At 41.3% G+C, this 22,394-nt stretch overlaps 1 protein-coding gene and 1 long non-coding RNA gene across 3 annotated transcripts; both read left to right on the top strand.

Annotated features, from left to right (window-relative positions):
* The first annotated feature begins 11,029 nt into the window (after positions 1-11,029).
* Positions 11,030-12,323, top strand: LOC114157675 (uncharacterized). The gene is made up of 3 exons (XR_003598212.1): positions 11,030-11,077; positions 11,156-11,218; positions 11,486-12,323. It is a non-coding gene; the product is annotated as an uncharacterized LOC114157675 (long non-coding RNA).
* Positions 12,324-12,550: 227 nt separating this feature from the next.
* LOC114157656 (coxsackievirus and adenovirus receptor-like) lies at positions 12,551-21,159 on the top strand. 2 transcript variants are annotated; one of them, XM_028038801.1, is made up of 4 exons: positions 12,551-12,731; positions 13,145-13,262; positions 16,364-16,705; positions 19,542-21,159. In XM_028038801.1, exons 2-4 carry the CDS (start codon positions 13,199-13,201, stop codon positions 19,598-19,600), a joined length of 465 nt encoding a protein of 154 aa, XP_027894602.1. In that variant the 5' UTR covers positions 12,551-12,731; positions 13,145-13,198; the 3' UTR covers positions 19,601-21,159. The 2 variants fall into 2 exon arrangements, with proteins under 2 accessions (XP_027894602.1, XP_027894601.1); XM_028038800.1 differs by lacking the exon at positions 19,542-21,159 and adding an exon at positions 18,020-18,478 and having other exon boundaries at positions 12,563-12,731.
* Positions 21,160-22,394: the final 1,235 nt, after the last annotated feature.

The raw sequence follows: 22,394 nt of genomic DNA, 5'->3' as shown, positions 1-22,394 counted from the left end.
CATTTCAACTTAGGAAAGCCCAAATAAATAGACATGTCCCCAAAATAAAACACCCCTCAACAGTGCAGACTAAAACACAACCCAAAGAAATAGCTGAAGCATTCGCAGAATACTATAAAAAACTATATGATAATACAAAAACACTCAGGATGATGTAACATCCTCTTTTTTCAAAAAGATTAATCTCCCAACTTTGTCAGAAGAAGAGTCGCTGGAAATGACTATAACTTCACAGGAAATTATGAATGTTATTAAAAACCTCAAAAACAACAAATCCCCGGGGACAGATGGACTGCCAGGGGAATTCTACAAAACATTTAGCCAAGAACTAACGCCAGCATTATGTAAAGTATTCAACTATGCACTAACAGAGGGGGACCCCCCTAAATCATGGTCTGAAGCCATTATATCGGTAATCTATAAAGAAGGTAAAGACCCAACTATGTGTGAAGGCTATAGACCTGTGAGCTTATTATGCAACGATTTAAAAATACTAACAAGTATAATGGCAAAAAGAATGCAAAAATATATAGCTAAATTGATTAAACCAGACCAAACGCGATTTATTCTGGGGAGGCAGGGAGCAAACAATATCAGAAGAATATTAAATGTAATGTCATATACAAAATTTAAATCACAATCCTCCATTTTAATTAGTTTAGATGCCCAAAAGACTTTTGACAGGGTAAAATGGAGTTTTCTTTATACCAGACATTATTGAGATTTGGATTTTCACAGCAATTTGTTGAATGGGTGAAAGTAATCTATAAAAATCCAAAATCCCGAATTCGAATTAATGGGTACTAATTTTTTGATCTCAAGAGAGGAGTTAGACAGGGGGACTGTCTAAGCCCTCTACTATTCGCGGTTAATAAGAAGCAATAAGACAGAATAAACAAATCCAGGGAATAAGAGACGAGGGAGGCGTGGAACATAAAATATCACTGTTTGCCGACGATCTATTAGTACTCCTAACAGAACCACTCCGGTCAGTACCAGCTCTACTAGAAAGCCTTAAAGAATATGGGAATATCTCTGGGTATGCGAGTAACGAAAGTTGCTTGCAAAATCAGAGGCAGGGCGAAGAAAGAGATGGATAAAAGAATATCAAGGTTTGTATGGCAAATAAAAAGGCAAGAATCAAATTTAAAATACTTCAGTCCTCAAAGAGTAATGGAGGGTTAGGTTTACCGGAATTAAAGAACTATTATTGGGCTGCTCAACTGAGAGCCATAGCTCTATGGTTAGCAAAGGATCAAGAGACAATATGGGTAGATATGGAGCAAAGATCCTGCCCAAATCTGTCCCTAGAGTCACTGCCCTTTACAAGGAGGGTTCAAAGAAATCTCAAAATTCAAAATTGCTGGATTAAGGAAACGATTAACATTTGGTCAAGAATAAAAAAGAAATTTAATTTCCCTGACTCTATATCAAAAATTGTAAAAATAGCAAAGATTCCAGATTTTACCCCAGCTACTATGGATACAGGGTTTGAGAGATGAACAAAAGGGGGGCTGGTATTTATAGCACAGCTTTTTAATGGATCAATAATGAAATCTTTTGAAAAAATCCAAAGGGAATTTAATCCACAAAAAAACAGATTTTTACAGATACTTGCAACTTAGACATTATCTCCAGAATCATAGTGAATGGCAAAAAATCTCAACAGATATGACCAAGACTGAAGAAATTTTATTATCAATAGCAAAAGGCGAATCAACAACAGGCCTGATCTCAAAACTATACAAAAGCCTGCAATATGAATCCAGTGTTAATAATAAGTAGGCCTGTCACGATAGCAAATTTTGCTGAACGATTAATTGTCTCAAAAATTATTGCGATAAACGATAATATTGTTTGAAGACCTTTTTACACTGAAAATGATGTAATAATCCATGTGATTTCCTGCCAAAGATAGATACACTTTATTTTCAAAAGAATATTTAACACTGGAACTGATAAACAAAATAAACAAAACAACCAAAAATAAAATGGATTCTCAGTCTCTATTAATAAAAAATGTACTTGAATAAAAACTAAACAGCATAAAGCCAAAGTGGAAATAAATACTGCATTCAACCAAAAGACTGCAGATTATGAAGTCTGTATATTATGTTGCCCTTCAGTAATAATTAGATTTAAATAGAGAAGATGGGCACATCGACTACCTGATGCAATAGTTCACACTACATGATTTTTTGCTCCTATTTTTCCCCTTATGACAATCTTAGAAAGTTGGTCTTTCTAAGATTGTGTGGTGTGTTACGGTAGATCGTCGTTGCCGCTCTGATCTAAATCAAGGTGTGACAGGCAGCCAATCAGAAAGAGCAAATTCTCCTCCGTGTTTTCTGAGGGGAAATTATGGAGGGAATCCCAAACAGCTGACACGGCGCAACCCGCAGTCCGAAACAACATTAATGTTTATTCAACATGCAAAGAATATAGAAATGACAAGAGGAGGAGTTGGAGCTAAATTGCTACCGCAGTTGATAAACCCGGTAACTTTTCAGCTGTTCTTCGTTAACGTGACATAAACAGGTTCTAATGATTTTCATTCAGTCAGGACTTTACGCTGACACTAGCCACATGCATTGCAGGTAGATTGTAGTAAAGCATTGATTAATGTCTGGTTTTTAAATTAGTTCACTGAACTTGTAGCCATTATTTTGTGCCCATTGTTGGACACCACACGGCAGGACCGAACCGATCGAACCGTTATAACTAGGATTTCTGTCGGCTAATGTGTGATCTGTCAGGTTTTGAAAATGAGCCGACAATCGGCCGACAGCTCTAAGATTGTGTCGTCTGCGCTGGGCTTTACACTAAGGAAATGAGGTCAGAGGTCAGTGGAGAGCACCGGAGTTGAGCCTTTTTTCATTCAGTGTCAACAGAAAGAGGAAAAGGCCGGAAGAGACGATAATGCCGATAATTAAAATGACGTCTGTAGTTTTAATTTATTGTACGATTAATTGATTTATCGTTTATCGCAACAGGCCTATTCAGTCCTTACGATATCAAGTTTCCAGGCTTGATATTTATCGATTATTAATCAGCGCTTCCCTGAACACAGCCATGGTTGATTGACTAGCTGTACTTGGTGCTAACATGGCTAACACGAGTAACAGTTTAGTCCAAAACCTTTTCTGCTAAAATAAAATCTTTAGTGTATGTCAGATACAGACACATTGCATATTGATCTGTTTAGTTAACGTCAGACTGTGTAGCAGACAGGCTTCAAGGTGTAGAAGTTGTATCAGTTCTGCCTTTATGCTGTACTTAGCTAACGGGAAGCTAAGTGTGTTTGTGAGACGCCACGCACGTTGTAGCCGCGCTGCTACGTGGAATGGGCCCCTGCGGTAAGGCCATCAGGCTGCTTCTCTTTTCATGGAGTCACCGGAAGTCCAAGGTGTTGTGTTTTAATCGATGTATCCATGGAGACCACATAATGTTTTTCAGGTAATTTTTCAAAAAAAAAAAAAAAAACAAACAAAAAACGTTTTGAATACCTCTGAAATCAAAGCAACTACAGTCAGCATTAATAAAATAAACAATTTCTCCACTGTATCCATGGAGACCACTGTTTAAAAAAAAAAACTGGTTCCAAAACTTATTTCAAATCAAAACAACTAGTCAGCATTAGTTATAATAAGCTAAACAATTCAACGTGTTGTTTTTTAATCAATGTTTCCATGGAGACCACATAAGGTTTTTCAGGTAATTTTTCAAAAAACTGGTTCCAAAACTTATCTCAAATCAAAACAAATAGTATTAACTAAACAATTTAGTGTGTCGTTTCATAATCAATGTATCTGTAGGGCAGTGGCTTAAACATGTCAGCTGATGCCACCAAAATGTTAGATTTGTTCTTTGAGTTGTGGAAGTTGGTAAAGTTTGTCGTTGAAGAACGCCGTACTCGGCGTCTGTTACGGTGCGCTGGCAGAACCACGGTCAGTATGAAGGTCAGCAAAACTGACCACCAGCTCCTCAATGTAGCCAAATGTTACTTTTAATGGCCAAGTAGTTAGTTTTATATCATTTTGTCTTTTTCTTCTTTTTTTAATATATGCTGCATCTGTAAACAAAAAAAATAAATAAATAATAACTGCGTTAATGAGACTTCAGACAGGAATTTAATTCTTGATTGTCAGAGGCAACAGGTCAGGAAGACAGCAGGACGAGTGCAGCTTTCAGGTCAAACCCGTCAACGACTCAGAATCAAACCACCACTTTTCAAAAACTCACTTGTTTTATCACTTAAACATAAATACCTGCAGCATTCCTTAAGGAAGATTGCTAAGAAAGTTTCAAGTCAAAATGCAGAAATGAATCAGGAAGCGTCACCCAGGAACTCTTCCAGGGTTTCCTCCAGAAAACCTGCTGAGCCTTGAGGTAGAGCTGGTCATCCATCAGGCCTGGTGTATGTTTAAGGTTAAAAAATGTCAAGTTAAAAAAGAAAAGCCAGAAATAGCAGCGTGTGAAGCCAACAGGCAGCTGAAGGGACGGCACAACTGGTTCATAACCCCTCAGTCAGTTCAGTGCCTCAACTATAAACCTTTAGCTTAATCTGACTTTACTTCCCAATAAAAGCCTGACTTCCATCTATAGTTCTAGTCTTAAACAGGAAAGCCGTCTATATTCCAAGCGATCTTTGGGCTGCTCTTGGTCCGATCCCTCACCGATTGCCACGGTGGACCTGTGGCAAACGGTGCTGTCAAAGGGATGAAGCCTCTGATGGCTCCTAGGATCCCTGGGATACTCAAACCCCTCCACCACGATAAGGTGGCAGCCCACGGAGGGGAAAAAGAAAACCAGAAACCGTTATGACTCTCTGATGTTAAACCAAAGACCTCACAGTATTAACTGGTCCAAAATGGCTCCCTTGAGTCAACTTGGTTCTGGTTCTGTTGGTTTATTCATGTTCCTTTACTTACAGACTGGCATTGCACAATCTGAATTTTAAAGTTTTATTACACATAGGATCAAACTGGACATTGTGTAGGAGAATAACACCTTTATATGAATGATAGTATTGGCATAAACATAGCTTTAGTTTATTTTCTCCACAGAAACTACACCTGGTCTGGCCTTCTGATTGGTTGTGGTTCCTTCCTGGAGGAGGACGTTGGCTGACATGACGCTGCCAGCCGACCCTTCTCCTAAACCAGACATTAAATTCTAACTAACCTTTAACAATGAAAGATTTTAAATGTATAAAAATAACATTATGAAACTTCTAAACAAAATTATCCTAGACAGAAAAAAAAGAAACTGAGTTGTTTCAAGTTCAGTCATTTTCTTTTGTCCGTCGTTGGGAGGCGATGAAGGACGAAATCGGATGATCCAGGAGGATTCCTGAAGGACCACAGGACACCAACTCAGAATGAAAATGTCACTTTTCAAAAGACACATTTATGAATATCACTTAAACCTCAAAATACCTGCAGCATTTCTTGAGGAAGACTGCTGAGCCCAACGGTAGGGTCACTAAGGTCAGCCATCAGCGGAGGGGCGATGAAGGTCTTTAGACGGGGTATTATCTTTCCATCATCCTGCCGTTGTTCACACACCTTTACACTTTGTTCTTGACTTTCAATAGGTGACCTTTTAGAATGAATTACACATATTTGATCACAGACTAGAGAAAACAGGATCTGTTCTGGTTGCTGTACCCAAGATCAGAACATCTTCCTCTCATATAACCTACCGTGTTTTTCCTGCAGGGAATGGATTTACCGTTTCGTTGTATTCCTTTGTTACCAATTTCCTTTAACTCATCCGGCAACTTCAAAGCCTTGACAAGTGGCTTCAAGAAGTAGCACGCAACATTTCCTTTTGTTGGGTTCAGAGTCCAATACCATAGTGCCCATCTTGATACCAACATTAACTACCAGTCTGAGGCCATTTGGTGTTTCCAGTCTCCATCTCAACAAAAACTGCTGACTGGCTTCTAAATCCCCTCAGTCCACATCCATGTGGTGTTGACAAGACCTTAAACTCTCAACCATGAGCTCAAAACTCTCCGTCACCGTAAGACACATCGAGGATTCAAGTGGTGACAGTGGAGAAGAAAAGCATTCCTTTAACAAGAAGACTTTCAAAAAAAACAGAAAGAAAATTTAAAAAGAAAACTGCAGTTATCAAACATTGGTTAAAAGTTATGTAAACTAAAGCAATGCCTCATACTGAGGATGCATGCAGTGACAGTGGAGAGGAAAATCTTCCCTTTAACAGGAAGAACCCTCCAGCAGAACCAGAAGTTGGCTCTATAAGAAAGGCCATCTGTCACGACCCCCGGGGATTGAAAAGATAGAATAAAGAGAAAGACAGAAAAAGAGAAAGAGGATCCAGGAGGATCCTATAGGAGAAAAGAGTTAGCTGCAGCAGAAGGTCCTCTGGTGGCTTCATCTAAAGAGAAACAGTTTGTGTGATTTTAAAAGCTAAAGGGAGAAAAGAAACAGTTGGTGAACCAACAGGTCATCCAGCAGCTTAGTCTAGGAGGAAAACTGGGTTAAAAACAAACTTAACACTGAAAGACGGGTCCAACTGGATCATCTCTGGAAGGAAACCTGAGTTGATCTCAGATTTAAACCTGCAAATTAGAGGTGGTGGATTAGACTGTGTAAATCTCACCTCTGACCTCTGACCTGCAGCTCCAGCAGATCTCTGTTGACCGTCGCAGTCCAGATGAAATGAAATGAATCCGTCCGCCGAGTCGACGCAGAAATAAATTAATTTTCACATTTATATTGTTGTTGAACGCGAATAAAATTTGGTGAGCTGTTAAGATTATTACAGTATGGACGCCGTTTTAAGAATATTTAGATTAGATTTCAAACTATGGTAAATATTAAGTAGATACAAAAAATAAAAAAAATGTATGTAGAAATGTAAAAGACCTTATTTTCACCCAAAAATATATTTGATAATATTCACAGAAAAGATAATTATATTAATGTCAACATAGCCACATTAAATTATTACTAATAATATGCAGGTATGTTATCAAGGATTATGATGGTGTTATTTATTATGCCTAAGCTGAATCTCTTCCTGCATCCTCTAAAATGTTGCCAAATCTTTGGCAGCCATCTTTCACATCACAACTGACTTTCAGCCATGAACTTCAGATTCCAACATGCTAGTTACACCTAAACCTTCCCAGGTCACATGACCACAGCAGTAAACAGCAAAAAGACCCAAGACAGAAGGATTTTCAACAGCAGAATCCTTCTCAGCGCATAGATTCTCAGCAGAGAATCAAAACAAACTGTCAGGATCTGTGTTTTTCTGTGTTTATTTAGAGTTTTCTGTGTCCTTAAGTCTCTTCGTTGTCCTGTCCTCCCCTTGATTGTTCCCAGGTGTGTCTCGTCTCTGTGATTACCCTCCCGTGTATTTAACTCCACCCGTGTTCCTTGTTCCTCGTCGGGTCCTTGTCGTCGTCAATGTCTAGTCTAGCTGTCGTCAGTGTTTCCGTGTGCCTGCTGTTCATTGTTTGGACTGAGTTTCACCATTAAAATCACCATATTCATCATACCTGGGTCCGCTGCGTCTGCCTCACCACCAACACCGCACCGCAATTTTTGACAGAAGGACCCGACCAGACCAAACGGTGAGGCTGCTATGATGGACCCAGCTGGAGTGAGGTTACCGCCTAAAGGGCAGAGTGGCCCGAGGCGGAGGTCCGGCAGGAAGGACAGGGAGCTGGCGGAAGCCCTCGCCGACTTGCAGCGGGAGCTTTTCCGGGGGACAAGACTGGTGTTGGCACCCCCCGGATACGGCCCCCGTCGATTCCTCCGTCCGGGAAGTCAGCGACGTGAGCTGCCGGTGGACCCGGCCCCTCGTCGCTTTCCGGAGCCGCCACCTCCACGGTCGGCTCGGAGACAGCGACGTGAGCCGCCGGTGGAGCCGGCCCCTAGTCGCTTTCCGGAAACACCTCCTCCGCTGTCTGCCCGGAGACAGCGACGTGAGCCGCCGGTGGACCCGGCCCCTCGTCGCTTTCCGGAGCTACCACCTCCGCAGCCGGTTCCCAGGCTCCGCTCCGGCTCGCCTCCGCAGCCGGTTCCCAGGCTTCGCTCCGGCTCGCCTCCGCAGCCGGTTCCCAGGCGTCGCCGCGGGTCGCCTCCGCAGCCGGTTCCCAGGCGTCGCCGCGGCTCGCCTCCGCAGCCGGTTCCCAGGCTTCGCCCCGGCTTGCCTCCGCAGCCGGTTCCCAGGCTTCGCCCCGGCTCGCCTCCGCAGCCGGCTCCTAGGCTTCGCCCCGGCTCGCCTCCGCAGCCGGCTCCTAGGCTTCGCTCCGGCTCGCCTCCGCAGCCGGTCCCCAGGCTTCGCTCCGGCTCGCCTCCGCAGCCGGTCCCCAGGCTTCGCTCCGGCTCGCCTCCGCAGCCGGTTCCCAGGCTTCGCTCCTGCATTCCTCCAGAGACTCCCTGTGTTCCTCCAGAGACTCCCTGTGTTCCTCCTGAGACTTCCTGCGTTCCTCCTGAGACCCAGACCCTCTGCGTTCCTCCTGAGACCCTGACCCTCTGCGTTCCTACCGAGACTCAGACCCCCAGCGTTCCTACCGAGACTCAGACCCCCAGCGTTCCTCCTGAGACTCAGACCCCCTGCGTTCCTACCGAGACTCAGACCCCCAGCGTTCCTACCGAGACTCAGACCCCCAGCGTTCCTCCTGAGACTCAGACCCCCTGCGTTCCTACCGAGACTCAGACCTTCTGCGTTCCACCTGAGACCCAGACCCTCTGCGTTCCACCTGAGACCCAGACCCCCTGCGTTCCACCTGAGACCCCCTGTGCTCCACCAGAGACCCTGCCTCGGGGGCTGGTCGTCGCCGTCTGTGGGCTGCCCCCGGAACTCCTCGTCGCCACCTCCAGCGCCACGGGCGACCGCCGGACCGCCTCCGTGGTTCCCGCCTCCAGCGCCGCGGACGGCCGCCGGATCGCCTCCGTGGTTCCCGCCTCTGGGGTTCCCGCCTCCGGCGCCGCGGACGACCGCCGGACCACCTCCGTGGTTCCCGCCTCCTTTGCCTCCGCCCACCCTGTGGGTAGTTTTTTGTTGTTTTTGGACTCTTGGCCCTTCCTGTGTTTCCGCCCACAATGGTGGGTTGTTTTTTGTTTTTTCTGGACTCTGGCCCCCCGTCCGGCGCCCCTCCGCCCACCCGTGTTGTGTTTTTGTTTTGTGGGCGTCTGGTAGCCGCCCTTGAGGGGGGGGTACTGTCAGGATCTGTGTTTTTCTGTGTTTATTTAGAGTTTTCTGTGTCCTTAAGTCTCTTCGTTGTCCTGTCCTCCCCTTGATTGTTCCCAGGTGTGTCTCGTCTCTGTGATTACCCTCCCGTGTATTTAACTCCACCTGTGTTCCTTGTTCCTCGTCAGGTCCTTGTCGTCGTCAATGTCTAGTCTAGCTGTCGTCAGTGTTTCCGTGTGCCTGCTGTTCGTTGTTTGGACTGAGTTTCACCATTAAAATCACCATATTCATCATACCTGGGTCCGCTGCGTCTGCCTCACCACACCACTTCATGACACAAACCAGCATAGCCAAACGCTTCAGCATCAAACCCAGCAGCAGCTCTTACTTTGAGATGTCTTCTGGACCCGCCATTGGAACAGTTCTTTGTAGAGGCTGATAATCTCCCCACTCAGCTCCTAGATCACTGTGGAAACTTTGAGTTTTATCTCAAATCCACATGAATTACCGTATTTTCCGGATTATAAGTCACTCCAGCCATAAAATGCATAAGAAATAAGTAAGATACATATATAAGTAGCATTTTTGAAGGAAATTTATTTAATAAAATCCAACACCAAGAACAGACATGTCATCTTGAAAGGCAATAAAAATAGAATAATTGTATGCTATGCTAACGTTACATGACACATGAACAGCGAACTGAGAACATGTCTGGTATGTTATAACATATTAAGAGTTATTCAGATAACTATAGTATAAATAACATGCTAACAAGTTCACCAAACCATCCGTGTCACTCCAAATCACTAAACGCCATGAAATCTTGATCCTCAGTGTCGTTTTTAAACAGCTGCGCTAATGCGGCGCTTCTACCACACACATTATCAACACAGGCCTAGAGCGCCCTCTTGTGGTTTAGTGTGAAAATAACATGTGATGTGATATAATAATGTGTGAATAATTTCACACATAAGGCGCTCCTGAGTATAAGTCGCACCCCGGCCAAACTATGAAAAAAACTGCGACTTATAGTCCAGAAAATACGGTAAATGACAGAAGCTAATTTTCTCACTACACCTTTGATTCACTTTGTCCAGCTGTTAGACTCTGTCCAATCAGAGTCAGGTATTGTGTAGTTGGTGCTTTTAATCAGTTTTCAGTTAATTAAATTCAAGTCTATGGAACAAAAAATGTCACTAAAATCACTCTGTCCTTCTAAAATCTTTTAGAAAATTGTAAAAATGCATCGAATCGTATCGCTTGTCAAATATCGTGATACATATTGTATCGTGATCAGAGGCTCCTTGAAGGATTCCTGAATTTCTGTCTAACTGTACTGTGCCATGTTTTAAAAAAATGTCCCAAGTAACAATAAAATATTTCTGAAGAAAAAATCTTCTGCCACTCAAAGAAAACCACTGGGCACGTCTTGGAGCGCCGCGTGCGAGTGAAAGGTGGAGGGGAGTAACAGAAACAGTAACTGGTACGTCACGTTATTGGTTGGATTTTAATCGGTACGTTTTGCATCCAAAACAAACATGGTAACTAATAAATTGGACAGTTTGCTGTAAGTTTAGTGATATTTCCACAGTTGAGTCTTGGCTGGTCTTGAAATTAAATCCCGAGTCCTCAGGGCCCGAGACCGAGGCCGAGACGAGATGAGACCGAGACCATCAAGAAATAGTTGTTAGGTGAAATATGTATATTATCGTATATTTGTTGTTTCTGTAACCCAGGGTAAAAACTGCCTTAGTCCCACCTTTGCTACTTCATTGGTTAGAGTGACAGTCAGTCACACAGTGCAATCAGCCAATCACTGCAGCTGAAGTAGGTTTTTCAGGCCTGCTCCAGATTTTCCAATCAGCTGTGAGAGGGAGAGCTGGAGACAAAGGAGCTGCAGGTTTGTGCTGTCAAACAATTGGTTCTTTCTTTGTTTGTATGCACTTTGTTTAAAAAACTCACAATCTAAACCATGTAGATCTGAATATCCAGTGAGCTTGGAGCCATGAAGCTGCCATGCACTGATCTTTAAAAGGAATTGGTGAGTAGTGAACATGAATGTTTTGTTTGGTTGACATATTGATGGTGATAGCCAAATTGTGTAATCATCAAACACACAATCTAACTTTTAAATGAAATATGTGTTTAAGATGATGTAATAAATGTTAAATATCTTTGTCTTAAATAATTGATTGTAGATATAATTGCATTTATTAATGTATAATTGCATTTATTTATGTGTACAACTGAAACAAGTCTAGTTAACTAGCAGGCTGGTAATTGACTGGTCCTGTTTATTTTAATACAGGCCAGGTGATTTCCCCTTTTTGGGGTTAAAGGATGGCGAGATTCTAAGATCTGGCTGGAGCCAGGAGAACCGAATTTCACTCCATACTGGTCTGGTAGGAGTTGATGGTCCATGAACTTTCCCCTCCTCCTCATTACACAGACACACTACCCATTATTCACCCTTTCCATCAGAGCTGAATTGCGCTTGGACATTTTCCCTTAAAGTTTCTGGATAAACAAACTATGGACTTTTAAATGTGTGTCGGTCAGACACTGTGTTGACCAAGCGGGGAAAAGTGAAGGACTCTGTGCACATTAGAACATCAACTGCAGTATTGTGTATATATTTATTGTATTTTGGTTTCCATGTATGTTTTGTGTTTTGTATTGTTTAATTTTCTTCTTTAAAAAAATACCTAGTATTGAAAACAGTTACTCTCTTGTATTGTTTTATTGATTTCTGACGACAGCTCCAGCAGACCAATTTAGTTTTCTGATGTCAGAAGCTATTTAGTCCTTCAGTGCATTAAGTACTGCTACATTATAAACATCAAATAGTGCTACATTTCCTTTATAACAATAGTGTTTCATATTTGATGTTCCTTGATTGTTTTCTTTTCCTTCAACATAAAGACTGTTTCTGTATGTTTTGATCTACTTTATCTCCATCTTCACAAGAGGGCCTCCCTGAAGAGAAGCAGTGATAACCGAGCTCACAGGGTTTATTACTCACCAGGAACTTCTTCTTCCTTTGAACGGTTAGATAGCTGAAGAATCGTCGCCTTGAAGATATACGACCTGTTCTGTTTTTACTCTGTGTTTAATGCAAGATAACATGTGTTTAGTTAGTGATTGTCATTAGCACTGCAACTAAAATGCTTTGTCCCCACCCTTTAGAGTTGCAGTGCTCTCTGTGATAGGGACTCTGAAAGTAATAAAAAGAGAGGAGCGGACAAATGTGTTTCAGAGCGGTTGGAGATTTGTAACTGTAAACACATCTCTGTCCGTTCTCCTCGCGAGTACAAAAGAATCTAACTCTCTTGTCTTTTCTGTGTTTGTTCAACTTGTCTTCAATAGGTGTCAAACCTGACAATAGACCAAGACCGGTCTCTAGAACTGCAGCACCGTTCAGGAGGCGGTTCAAGCTGAAGTAGGAACATTTCTGCAGCTGCTGCAGGTCTGGACATGTTGGAGGGCGGATCCACTGAACCAACTGGGATCCTACAGAGTCTGAAGGATTACTGAAATGCTGATAAAATCCTGTGGTAAGTTGGAATTGCTCTTATTTTGTTTATTTTATTTTGGATGTAATAATGAATTAAATACATAATAAAGTAATTTATGCTTTTGCTAATAAAATAACAATAACGTAACAGAATCTGTTTAGTTTTCAGATAATTGAGCATTTTGCTTGTGGATGAATAAAATGGACCTTCAGTAAATAACAAACCCTGTTCAGCTTTGACCAGTCTGGGTGTGTTTGTCTGGTTTAATCTGATGTTTTAACCTCTGACTTTATCCTTCATCTTCCAAATACTTGGAAAATAGAGTTTTATTTAGAGAAATTACAGTTTTTTAGATTTTATTTTAAACTGAAATAATCCCACCATTTTGAAACAGCAGCTGTTTTTAATGAGGAAGAGCAGGAATCTTTATCTAACTGCTTTCTCTCTTATAGCTGCTAGTTCAGACACGCCGTTCAGGATCAGACAGGCCGTTTTCTTCGCTCCTCATGGCCACTTTACTGCAGCTGCTGGTTTCGGTTCTGGTGTCAAACGTTTGGTACACATGTTCTGGTAAGTCCAACTAAACAGGAAAAAGACTTTAGAGACTGTTAAGAAAAATGATTAATTTTAGTAACTTAATATAGTTAATCTTACGCATGTGTAAAAAGGGTAGGTTTGATACTCTTGTTTTGAACCGGACAGACAGGGGTCAGAATGCAGATCACTAAATGGGGCCTTTTGAGGCCCGGCTAGAACACAGAGCCATAAATTCGCATTCCTGCAGGCAGTTGGGGGGAGACCTGCCGGAGGCCAGCATCTGCGATGGTGTGAAACTAATGCAAAATAGAAAAAGAAACACAAAGAAAACAAGGGGGGCAAAGACGCGTCTTTGGAGAAAGCTTTATGCCAAAAAGCAAAACAGTGGTAGCATTCTGAATTTCTAACGCTTGCATGAAATTTTATACTGAGTGGGTGTTTCTTCAATTTAATATATTCAATTAAGGCGTTCCGCTCTTTAACCAATTAGAAACTCCCATATGGACTAAGGCAAACTTGAGAAGTCTCCTAATTTACAGCGAAGTTCCAAAGGCGTCTGGTTTCTGTCGAGAGACAAGGGCGGACCAGTTAATCTTGGAGGATACCAGGTACGAATGTCCCCGGCGCCGAGAGTCTTAAGATAAGATTTCGCAGACACCCTCGGAATCTGACGTCTCTTCCATTATTTCTCCTAACGTTCTCGAAGAGACTTGCATCTGGTAATTTTCAAGGAAATGTTATCTTTGCAAACCCCAGTTTTTGCTTTTGCACAGTCAGCCCCCCAAAAGATTGAGTTCTGCCAAAATAATACATAAAATCCACAGGACAAAATAAAGTATAATTCCTGAGCCATTTTCTAATAGTAAAGAAAACATTTTCATTCAAACAATTTCCATTTGCTTCTAATATCGTCACAGATAATACAGTTTTCAAATACATTCGTCCTTTAGTAGTTTTAAAATGAGATAATACAATCTTCAGTAAAAACATGGTATTAATACTTAGAAATTAAATGTTAAGGGGTTTCAATCTTCTATTTTGCATTAGTTTCACACCATCGCAGATGCTGGCCTCCGGCAGGTCTCCCCCCAACTGCCTGCAGGAATGCTAATTTATAGCTCTGTGTTCTAGCCGGGCCTCAAAAGGCCCCATTTAGTGATCTGCATTCTGACCCCTGTCTGTCCGGTTCAAGACAAGAGTATCAAACCTACCCTTTTTACACATGCGTAAGATTAACTATATTAAGTTACTAAAATTAATCATTTTTCTTAACAAGACTCACACTAACCTTCTTTATGGAGGAAATGTTGATGTTTTTGGTTGATTTGTGAAACTTCAAAAAATGTTGATTTCACCACTTTTTAAAATCTTGGTCGCACAAGAACTGCTCTAATTCCAAAACTGCAACATCTAAACTCTTCAAACCTAAACTAAATTATTCTCAACTAGTAGCAGAATATTTAAAACCATGTTTGGGATTCATGAAACATTTTTCTGATTTGTGAAACTTCACTTAACAGACGCTGCAGAAGATCTTTCCTTCCAGCAGCTGTTACAGTCTGCAATAACTATTTGAGGAATAAATGAGTTACACTAACATTTAGTTTCCCATTGGGATTAATAAAGTGTTTATTATTATTATTATTATTATTATTATCTCCCAGGTGTAGTAAACAAGCTGCCTGTCTTGCTCAGGTTTCTTTGCTGCTGAAGGTGAATATTATATTTATTTGATGGATTTATTACTTTCACTTTTCCACATTGAACAGTACAAATTTCCAGGCAACAAATGAAATCATCTAAACTGTCTCTGAACTTTGTTCACTGATGAAACCGATACTGGTAACAGCAGGAGGTCAGTGTGTGGGTCACAGCCGGTCCAGTTTAACCATCAAAGATGACAATAGGAACCACAACATGCAGGTGTGGAAGCAAAATTATTGGTAACAATTGTTTTATTATCTTAGATTGATTTAAACTATTTGATTGTTCATGTATATTGTTAGTCAGTCACCGTTAAAAGATGTATAAAAAAATCACTAATGACTATTATTACCAAAGGGTTTGAATACTTTTATTATTTTACTTATGCATATTAATATACCTCCAATGCATCAAAGACATACAGTGATATAAGTTGTTTTGTGATGCCCACAACAGTGTCTGTGTGACAAACTGTTTACAGCCTGAAGTGAAAACTGGTTGAGCAGGATGAACTTAACCTGCATCTGAGTTTGCTAACAAACTTTGACAGCGATAAACTGATGGTTTTCCAAACAACTGTCTTGGATACAGATGTGTCAGCTTGTTCACACTGAAGCTCATCTATTAACAGCCTCTGAGTTCCATGACACACAAATGTGTTCATGGTTAAAGTGTCGACACCTGAAGGCTGGAAATGTTTCCATCTGCTCATCATGACACCAGGCCTCACTGGCCGTTAGATCCTGGATGGATGTGAACCACAAACCTGTTAGAAACAGGAGATCAGGAACGGAGCAGAACCACTGAGACGGAGGAATGTCTTCGATATCTGACAGAAATCATCTCTAAATATTTACAAATTAAACTTCATAAACCAGAATCAGCAACAGACTTTATTGAGATCATTGTATTAAAATATTGTTAAATAGGCGAACAGACAATTGATCTATTTATTTTGTTCAACATCAAGATTTATTTATATAATTACATACTATAAAAGTTATTTATAATGCAGATTGTGTTAGTGAGACCAGCAGTCAGACTGCAGCATCTTACAGGAGGATAACAGAGGAAGATTTGGTCCTAGAGAATCTAGACATCAAACTGGTGACCAGTTAAATAACCAGCCTGTCTGGTAACAAGGTTGAGTTTAAAACTCTTCTGTTTTTATATTCACTCGTTTATTTTTTAGAAAAGTAAGGCCTCCTAAAATGACATCACAACATGAAAACTTTAAGTTAAAAACCTTAAATATAATTGTATTTCTTTAGAAAGTCCTTTGAGTCTCAATGTTTCCAGAACAGCTGAGCTGAACCAGATTATTTCAATATTCTGTAACTTATTTCTGTTCCAACCAGATTATTCATCAGTGATTCTGTAAATTCAGAAACCAGAGTTTGGTCTTTAATTTCCTGTTTCCTCTCATCCAGCTCAGGTCAACATCAGAGCAGAACCTGGACAGAACATCGTCCTACCATGTCGGGTTGCGAACAGCGGACCTATCAAAGTCGTAGACTGGACCCGGGATAATCTGGGTTCATATCGGGTTCTTCTGTACAGAAGTTCCCAGTTTGTCTCAGATCAACAGCATCCATCCTTTAAGGGCCGAGTGGATCTGCAGGACAGACAGATGAAGGATGGAAACGTGTCTTTGGTTCTGAGGAACGCGGCGGCTGAAGACTCGGGAACATACAAGTGTCAAGTCATTCAGAGTGGAGCAAAAAACATGAATTCAAATCCCAACTGCATCATCAACCTGGACGTTGCTCGAGGTGAGTCTGTCTGTTCAGCAGCTTCCTGCAGGGATCATGTTTTCTAAGATGTTCTTCATCCAAAGCTGGGAGTGGAGGAGATTATATAAGCTCTGTAATAATCTGATGGTTATGTTTTGCCTTTATTCTACTTAGAATAAAGTTGTAAGAATAAATGATCCTGTCTGAGTCGCGTATCCAGGGTTAGATGTTGTTTACTGCAGCTGCTCAGGAGTCTCACTGTCTCCATTGTTCAGTTTCTCCTCCTCTGTCTAAAACTGTTGGGTCGTCTGCTGATGTCAGAGTCCAAACAGAACTCAGTCTGAGTTTTGGATCCTCAGTTCTCATGTCATGGACTCGGTGTCAGATAATCCTGACTGAGGGATTTTCACCTAACAGAGATTTGCAGTTCATTTTTCCACAACATGAGCCAAAATGGTAACATGTTCAGTGGAGAGAGACTGATGGTTTGTCTAGTCAGATCCGGATCCTTCTGGATCCCTTCAGACCTGAACCAGTTCATCTGAGAGCAGCTGACCTCTGAGCCGTCCAGAACCGACTGGGCTCCATGTCTGAGCTGAAGGCAGGACAGCGACAGGGCAGAGAGACGCGTCAGTTTAACTTACAGATACAAACAGCATCACATGGTCTGAGAACAGAGGAGAGGTGAGACAGGATGTGAGTCATGGAGTTAGAGGAGTTAGAGGTTAGTCCATGACTAGTCCAGGTTCAGAGATCCTGGCTGAGTGACTTTCCCTTTGATGCTCTGAGGTCATCAAGTCCTGATGGTTATTTATGTTTCTGCTCCAAGAGAACAGGAGGCAGACAAATTATTACACATGGATTGACGATTGATTTTGGCACATCAGCTGAAGGATGAGGCCAGATGTTGGCTGATGTTCTGGTCTGTCCACTGCTCTGCTGATAAACTGACAGGTTGGCCGTCCAGGGAAGTTGCTCATCAAGCCAAGAGATTTCCTGGAATCTGAATGGATCATGTTCAGGGTCTGTTTCAGATGCTGGTTAAAGATATTAAAGATATTAAAGATGGCTTCTGTAGTTGAACTGAGGGAAGGATGCCAGAGACGGTGGAGGCTGTGGAGCTCCAGACATCCCTGCTTGGTTCTGTGTGATAAAACCAGAATAGATGCTGATCATGTGGTTGAACAAGCAGAAACTCAGATCATGTTGTGGAAAATCCCTCCCTGCACAACCGAAGAAAGAGCCGAGTTGGCTTTCAGCATCGAGTCGATCTGGTTTCCACTGACAGCCTCCCTGTGTTTGTTCTTCAGTCTCTGCCTGACGCTTCGTCTCTCTGCTGCTTCTCCTCCACAGAGTCGAGGATGTTTAAAGGCACAGGAAGCAAAGCTGGACCTTCTGGACCCGTGATCGGACTGACACTTCTTCTGCTTCTTCTATTTAAAGACTGATTTAGGTTTAGTTGTTTTTAAATGATAAATTGTTCAGTGAGATTCTGCTTCACTCCAGACAGCCTGTTGGCTTTTTCTTGATTTCTTTCAAATGTTCTGCATGTTTAGAGTTATGTTGTATGTTTTTCATATAAATGTATATAAAATGCTTGTGTATATACATTTATATGTAGTGGTGCTTTTCTGTATTTTTATTGTCCAGTTAACAGGCCCACTGCTGTTTTCTGGTGTCAAAGTTTTTATTTGTAATTCTCATTTGACAAGTTTCTTTCTGTTGTTGCACCAAATCAAACCAAAGTTAATTCTGTTAGGACAGTCGGGAATAAAACCCGTTTTTCAGCTGGATGCGTTCGGCCCATTCAGACATTTATGTTTGATGTGTATTAATGATTTGGATGATGGTAAAATGTTTCATGCTAGTTTCCCAGTTTATTGTTTTATGATGTAAAGCTGTTTTAGTGGTTTTCTCTGCAACATGTTGCCCACTGTGTTACTATGTTTGGTCTTGTTACCAACTGAAAGTCTGAAGATTTTAATTCAACCTTAAGAAACACAAAGAACAGGAAGTTGAAAATAAACATTGGTTTTTAATAAATTGGACCAATAGCGATATATTAAAAAATGACTAACATTGACTGATAGCAATGTTAATGGGTGCATCCCTACCTGTAAGCCTTCAACCAGATTGAGCTGCAAAAGTTGCTTCTCTAAAATTGTTGCTGATGTCTCTCCTCTTCATTGTACCAAAACATAAAATACACTATACAGAAAATTCCAAAAAACTTTCTAAAGATAGTCACACTTCATTAATCAAGTGGGTTTTATTAATGGCTGTTAATTCCTGATAAAAGCAGCAGCAGATTTTTATTTATGCCGACATTCTTTTACTGTATGTGAACGACCAAAGGCAAATTTATGCATAACTCCTGTATCAATATTGATAAACTATAAAGTATTTTTATAATTGTTCTCTTTCTGGTGCATCTGAGGCTCAATACCTTGAATATCTGACAGGTCAACGAATGCCTTCCAGAACTAATGTAACTTAGTCCTAAACTGTCCTCTCTATTCTGCTATGACTAAATAATATATTTAAGTTGGACTTGGTATTTAATCAATCTTAAATGAATTATCTGTTTTTCTGCTTCAAGAAGGGCCTTAAAAAAGAAAGAGAGATCTTGTGTGAGAAAATAAACCCAGATTGTTTTTAAAACACTTTTAATAGTACCATGTGTGAATTTTTGCTCTGTCACAAAGTGTTGCTGCAGCCCCCAGTGGCTTTCTTGTTTAGCTCTCCCTTATCCTCTGTTATTCTGTCACTGCCAACGCAGCATTGCAACCAGGACTCACGCCACCTGAAACCCCCTGATGACGTACATAGACGCCCCTAGCATTAAAGTAATCTGATTTTGTTTCCATTGATGCAGAACGGCTTCCTGCTGGTTTTCCAGAAGTTGCTGTCAGGCTGCAGGTTAGAACATGTTGAATCATTTTGCTTTTCCTGTTGCTGCCTGCATGAACTCATGTGTTCACCAATCATTCATCCACCTTTCCAGGGAATTTCCTAAGCAAACGCAACATTTTGTTGAATTGCCCAAAGCCTTTTTTAGGCCAAAGCAGCAACAGATATTATGAAGCTGCAGCTCCTCCGGTCAACTCGGTCCTCTTCCTCATCTTCATCACCTCTTGTGATTTCTACGTTCTGGTTCAATTTGAAAAGTTTGGGTCGTTACTCATGGCTGGAGCAGTCGGACCGTCAGACGCCATTTACCCAGAAAACATAAAAAATAAACTAATTAATAACATTTTATTTTTCTTACCTGCAACAGAAACAAAACTTCCAACTGGGTTTAAACATCTGAACACTAAAGGAAATAAATCCAGTTTTTACATCATTTAGATGTAATAATTAAAAGCAGATTTGTGTAAATTAAAATCTGCTGTTAGTAAAACTCAGGCAGGCAGAGAAACGGATGAAAGATGAATTATTTGCTTCATGCCTAATATTTTCAGGAAAATGTGTAATTATCAAATCATTTCATTTCCTGAATGTTCTGGTTCCGGTCCCGGTTCTGGAGCTGCTGTGTGTTTTCCCCACCTAGTGGCGGAGAGCTGACATTACAGCTCAGCTGATGTTTCTGTTCTCCAGGAGAGAAACTGCAGAGACTGAGGTGGATGAGAACATGTTACCCCATAACATGAACTTATACAACTCATCTTTAATTAAAGTGTCAATAATAATAAATGTACATGTGAATAAATTGCTGCCTACAGGGCAATTACAGAATGAAACTAAAAACAGGGAAATATTTCATCATTTCATATATAAATGAGCCAAAGAGCCTCGTCTGTCATCCTGTCTGCAGGTCTGAGGCTTTTTGTTAGCATGTTTTCTATCATTCTTATAGCCTGATAGGAAACCTGGTCCAACCTGGCAACCCACATTAATAAAGTGGTGAAATAATATTGACCACAAAACACTATTTATAAAGATATCAACATTTTTTCTACACAATCCTAACAAACGTTTTTAATGTTGAAATAATAATAAACTGTTTCTCTTCCCAATATTAATGAATGAATGAGTTAATTTATTTGTGACTGTTATTCTCTTCTCAGTCTCTGAGTTTCAACATTTATCACTTCATGTTCAGGATTATCTGGCAACTGATTCCATCCTTAAGATGAAAATAAAGTTCTGACTGAAAAATAAAAGTTTACAAGAATCCATAGAAATCTGTTTTCTGAATCATTTCCACTTCAGCTTCAGGATTCTGGATTATAATCTGGACATCTACACATCCTGTTTTGGAGCCTTTGACTAGGACAAGCTGCTTTAGTCCAGATGTTCCAGATGCTGAGCCTCTTTCTGACCCAGTTTGTTTCTGTCAGCTGAGTTGTAATAACAGCTCTCCGCCAGTAGGTGGCAGCAGGAGGATGTTTGACTACCAGCTGATGGAGTCACGTGACTCTGCTGCTCTTCAGGTGAATAATCCTCAGAAAATCTGTGCAGCTTCAGCATCACAGTCACTAAATACATAATTATAGACATAAATCACACAGAAAAACTAGAAAAGAAAAGAAGAAGACTTGAGATTCATGACACAATGAAGAGCTTTCTTCCTGTTTGGTTCTCCTGACCGAGGAACAGCAGAAAGTTACAAGTTAAACTCAGTAAACCAACTGTAGGTGAGAAGCTGAGCTCCAACAGAGGAAGTGTGATGCTGTGGGCCTGGTGTCACATCAGTTCCTCATTCCCAGTGAAACCACAGAGAGGGAGATCAGCAAACTGAATGAATATCTGAACCGTTTTTCTTCCTTTTCTTCAGTAAACTCTGAAACACTTTGAAAGAAAACCGTCGGCCCATTTCCAGAAAGATTTTAGTTTTTATGATTTCAGCTCCATGTTTAAATCTCAGAACAAAGAAAATGTTTATTTACAGAGCAGGAATCTGATTGATTTAATATTTACTGTCAGACACACAGATGAAACCTCCTCTGTATGTGTGAGAACGGGTCGGCTCCCCGAGTCACTCGGGTCATAAACCCGGTCCTGATCCCGATTCTGAACCCGGTTCTGCTCAACTTTTAACATACAGACTTTGTTTTTTAGATCCTTGTTCTTATCTTCTTTTAGTTTGATTTAATTGATGAATTGTGTTTATTAAAAGAAAAGAAAACTTTCTGTATAAATGTACAATGTCATGTTTTAAATGTCACAAAGTAACAATAAATATTTCAAAAGGAAAAAAATCTAAACCTACATGTTTTCATAATTTCAATTATCTGGTTAAAGGAAGCAGAGCTGCTGTAGATCTAAGACAGACAGGCAGGCAGACAGACAGGCAGGCAGACAGGCAGACAGGCAGGCAGGCAGGCAGGCAGACAGACAGACAGGCAGACAGGCAGACAGACAGACAGACAGACAGACAGACAGGCAGACAGACAGGCAGGCAGGCAGGCAGGCAGACAGACAGACAGGCAGGCAGACAGACAGACAGACAGACAGACAGGCAGACAGGCAGGCAGACAGACAGACAGACAGACAGACAGACAGACAGACAGACAGGCAGACAGACAGACAGGCAGGCAGGCAGGCAGACAGACAGACAGACAGACAGACAGACAGACAGACAGACAGGCAGGCAGACAGACAGACAGACAGACAGGCAGACAGACAGACAGACAGGCAGGCAGTCAGACAGACAGGCAGGCAGGCAGGCAGGCAGGCAGACAGACAGACAGACAGACAGACAGGCAGACAGACAGACAGACAGTCA

Source organism: Xiphophorus couchianus, chromosome 14 (assembly GCF_001444195.1).
Source record: "Xiphophorus couchianus chromosome 14, X_couchianus-1.0, whole genome shotgun sequence".
Classification (NCBI taxonomy): Eukaryota; Metazoa; Chordata; class Actinopteri; order Cyprinodontiformes; family Poeciliidae; genus Xiphophorus; species Xiphophorus couchianus.
Note: the sequence above shows the minus strand (reverse complement) of the source record. Positions and strands in the feature narration are given on the sequence as shown.

Excerpts from the sequence above, each read along its gene's own strand:
- LOC114157656 (XM_028038800.1), top strand. The coding sequence starts at position 13,199 with ATGGCCACTTTACTGCAGCTGCTGGTTTCGGTTCTGGTGTCAAACGTT. Across the intron at positions 13,263-16,363 it reads CGTTTGGTACACATGTTCTG|CTCAGGTCAACATCAGAGCA; the intron begins GTAAGTCCAACT and ends CCTCTCATCCAG. Across the intron at positions 16,706-18,019 it reads CAACCTGGACGTTGCTCGAG|AGTCGAGGATGTTTAAAGGC; the intron begins GTGAGTCTGTCT and ends TCTCCTCCACAG.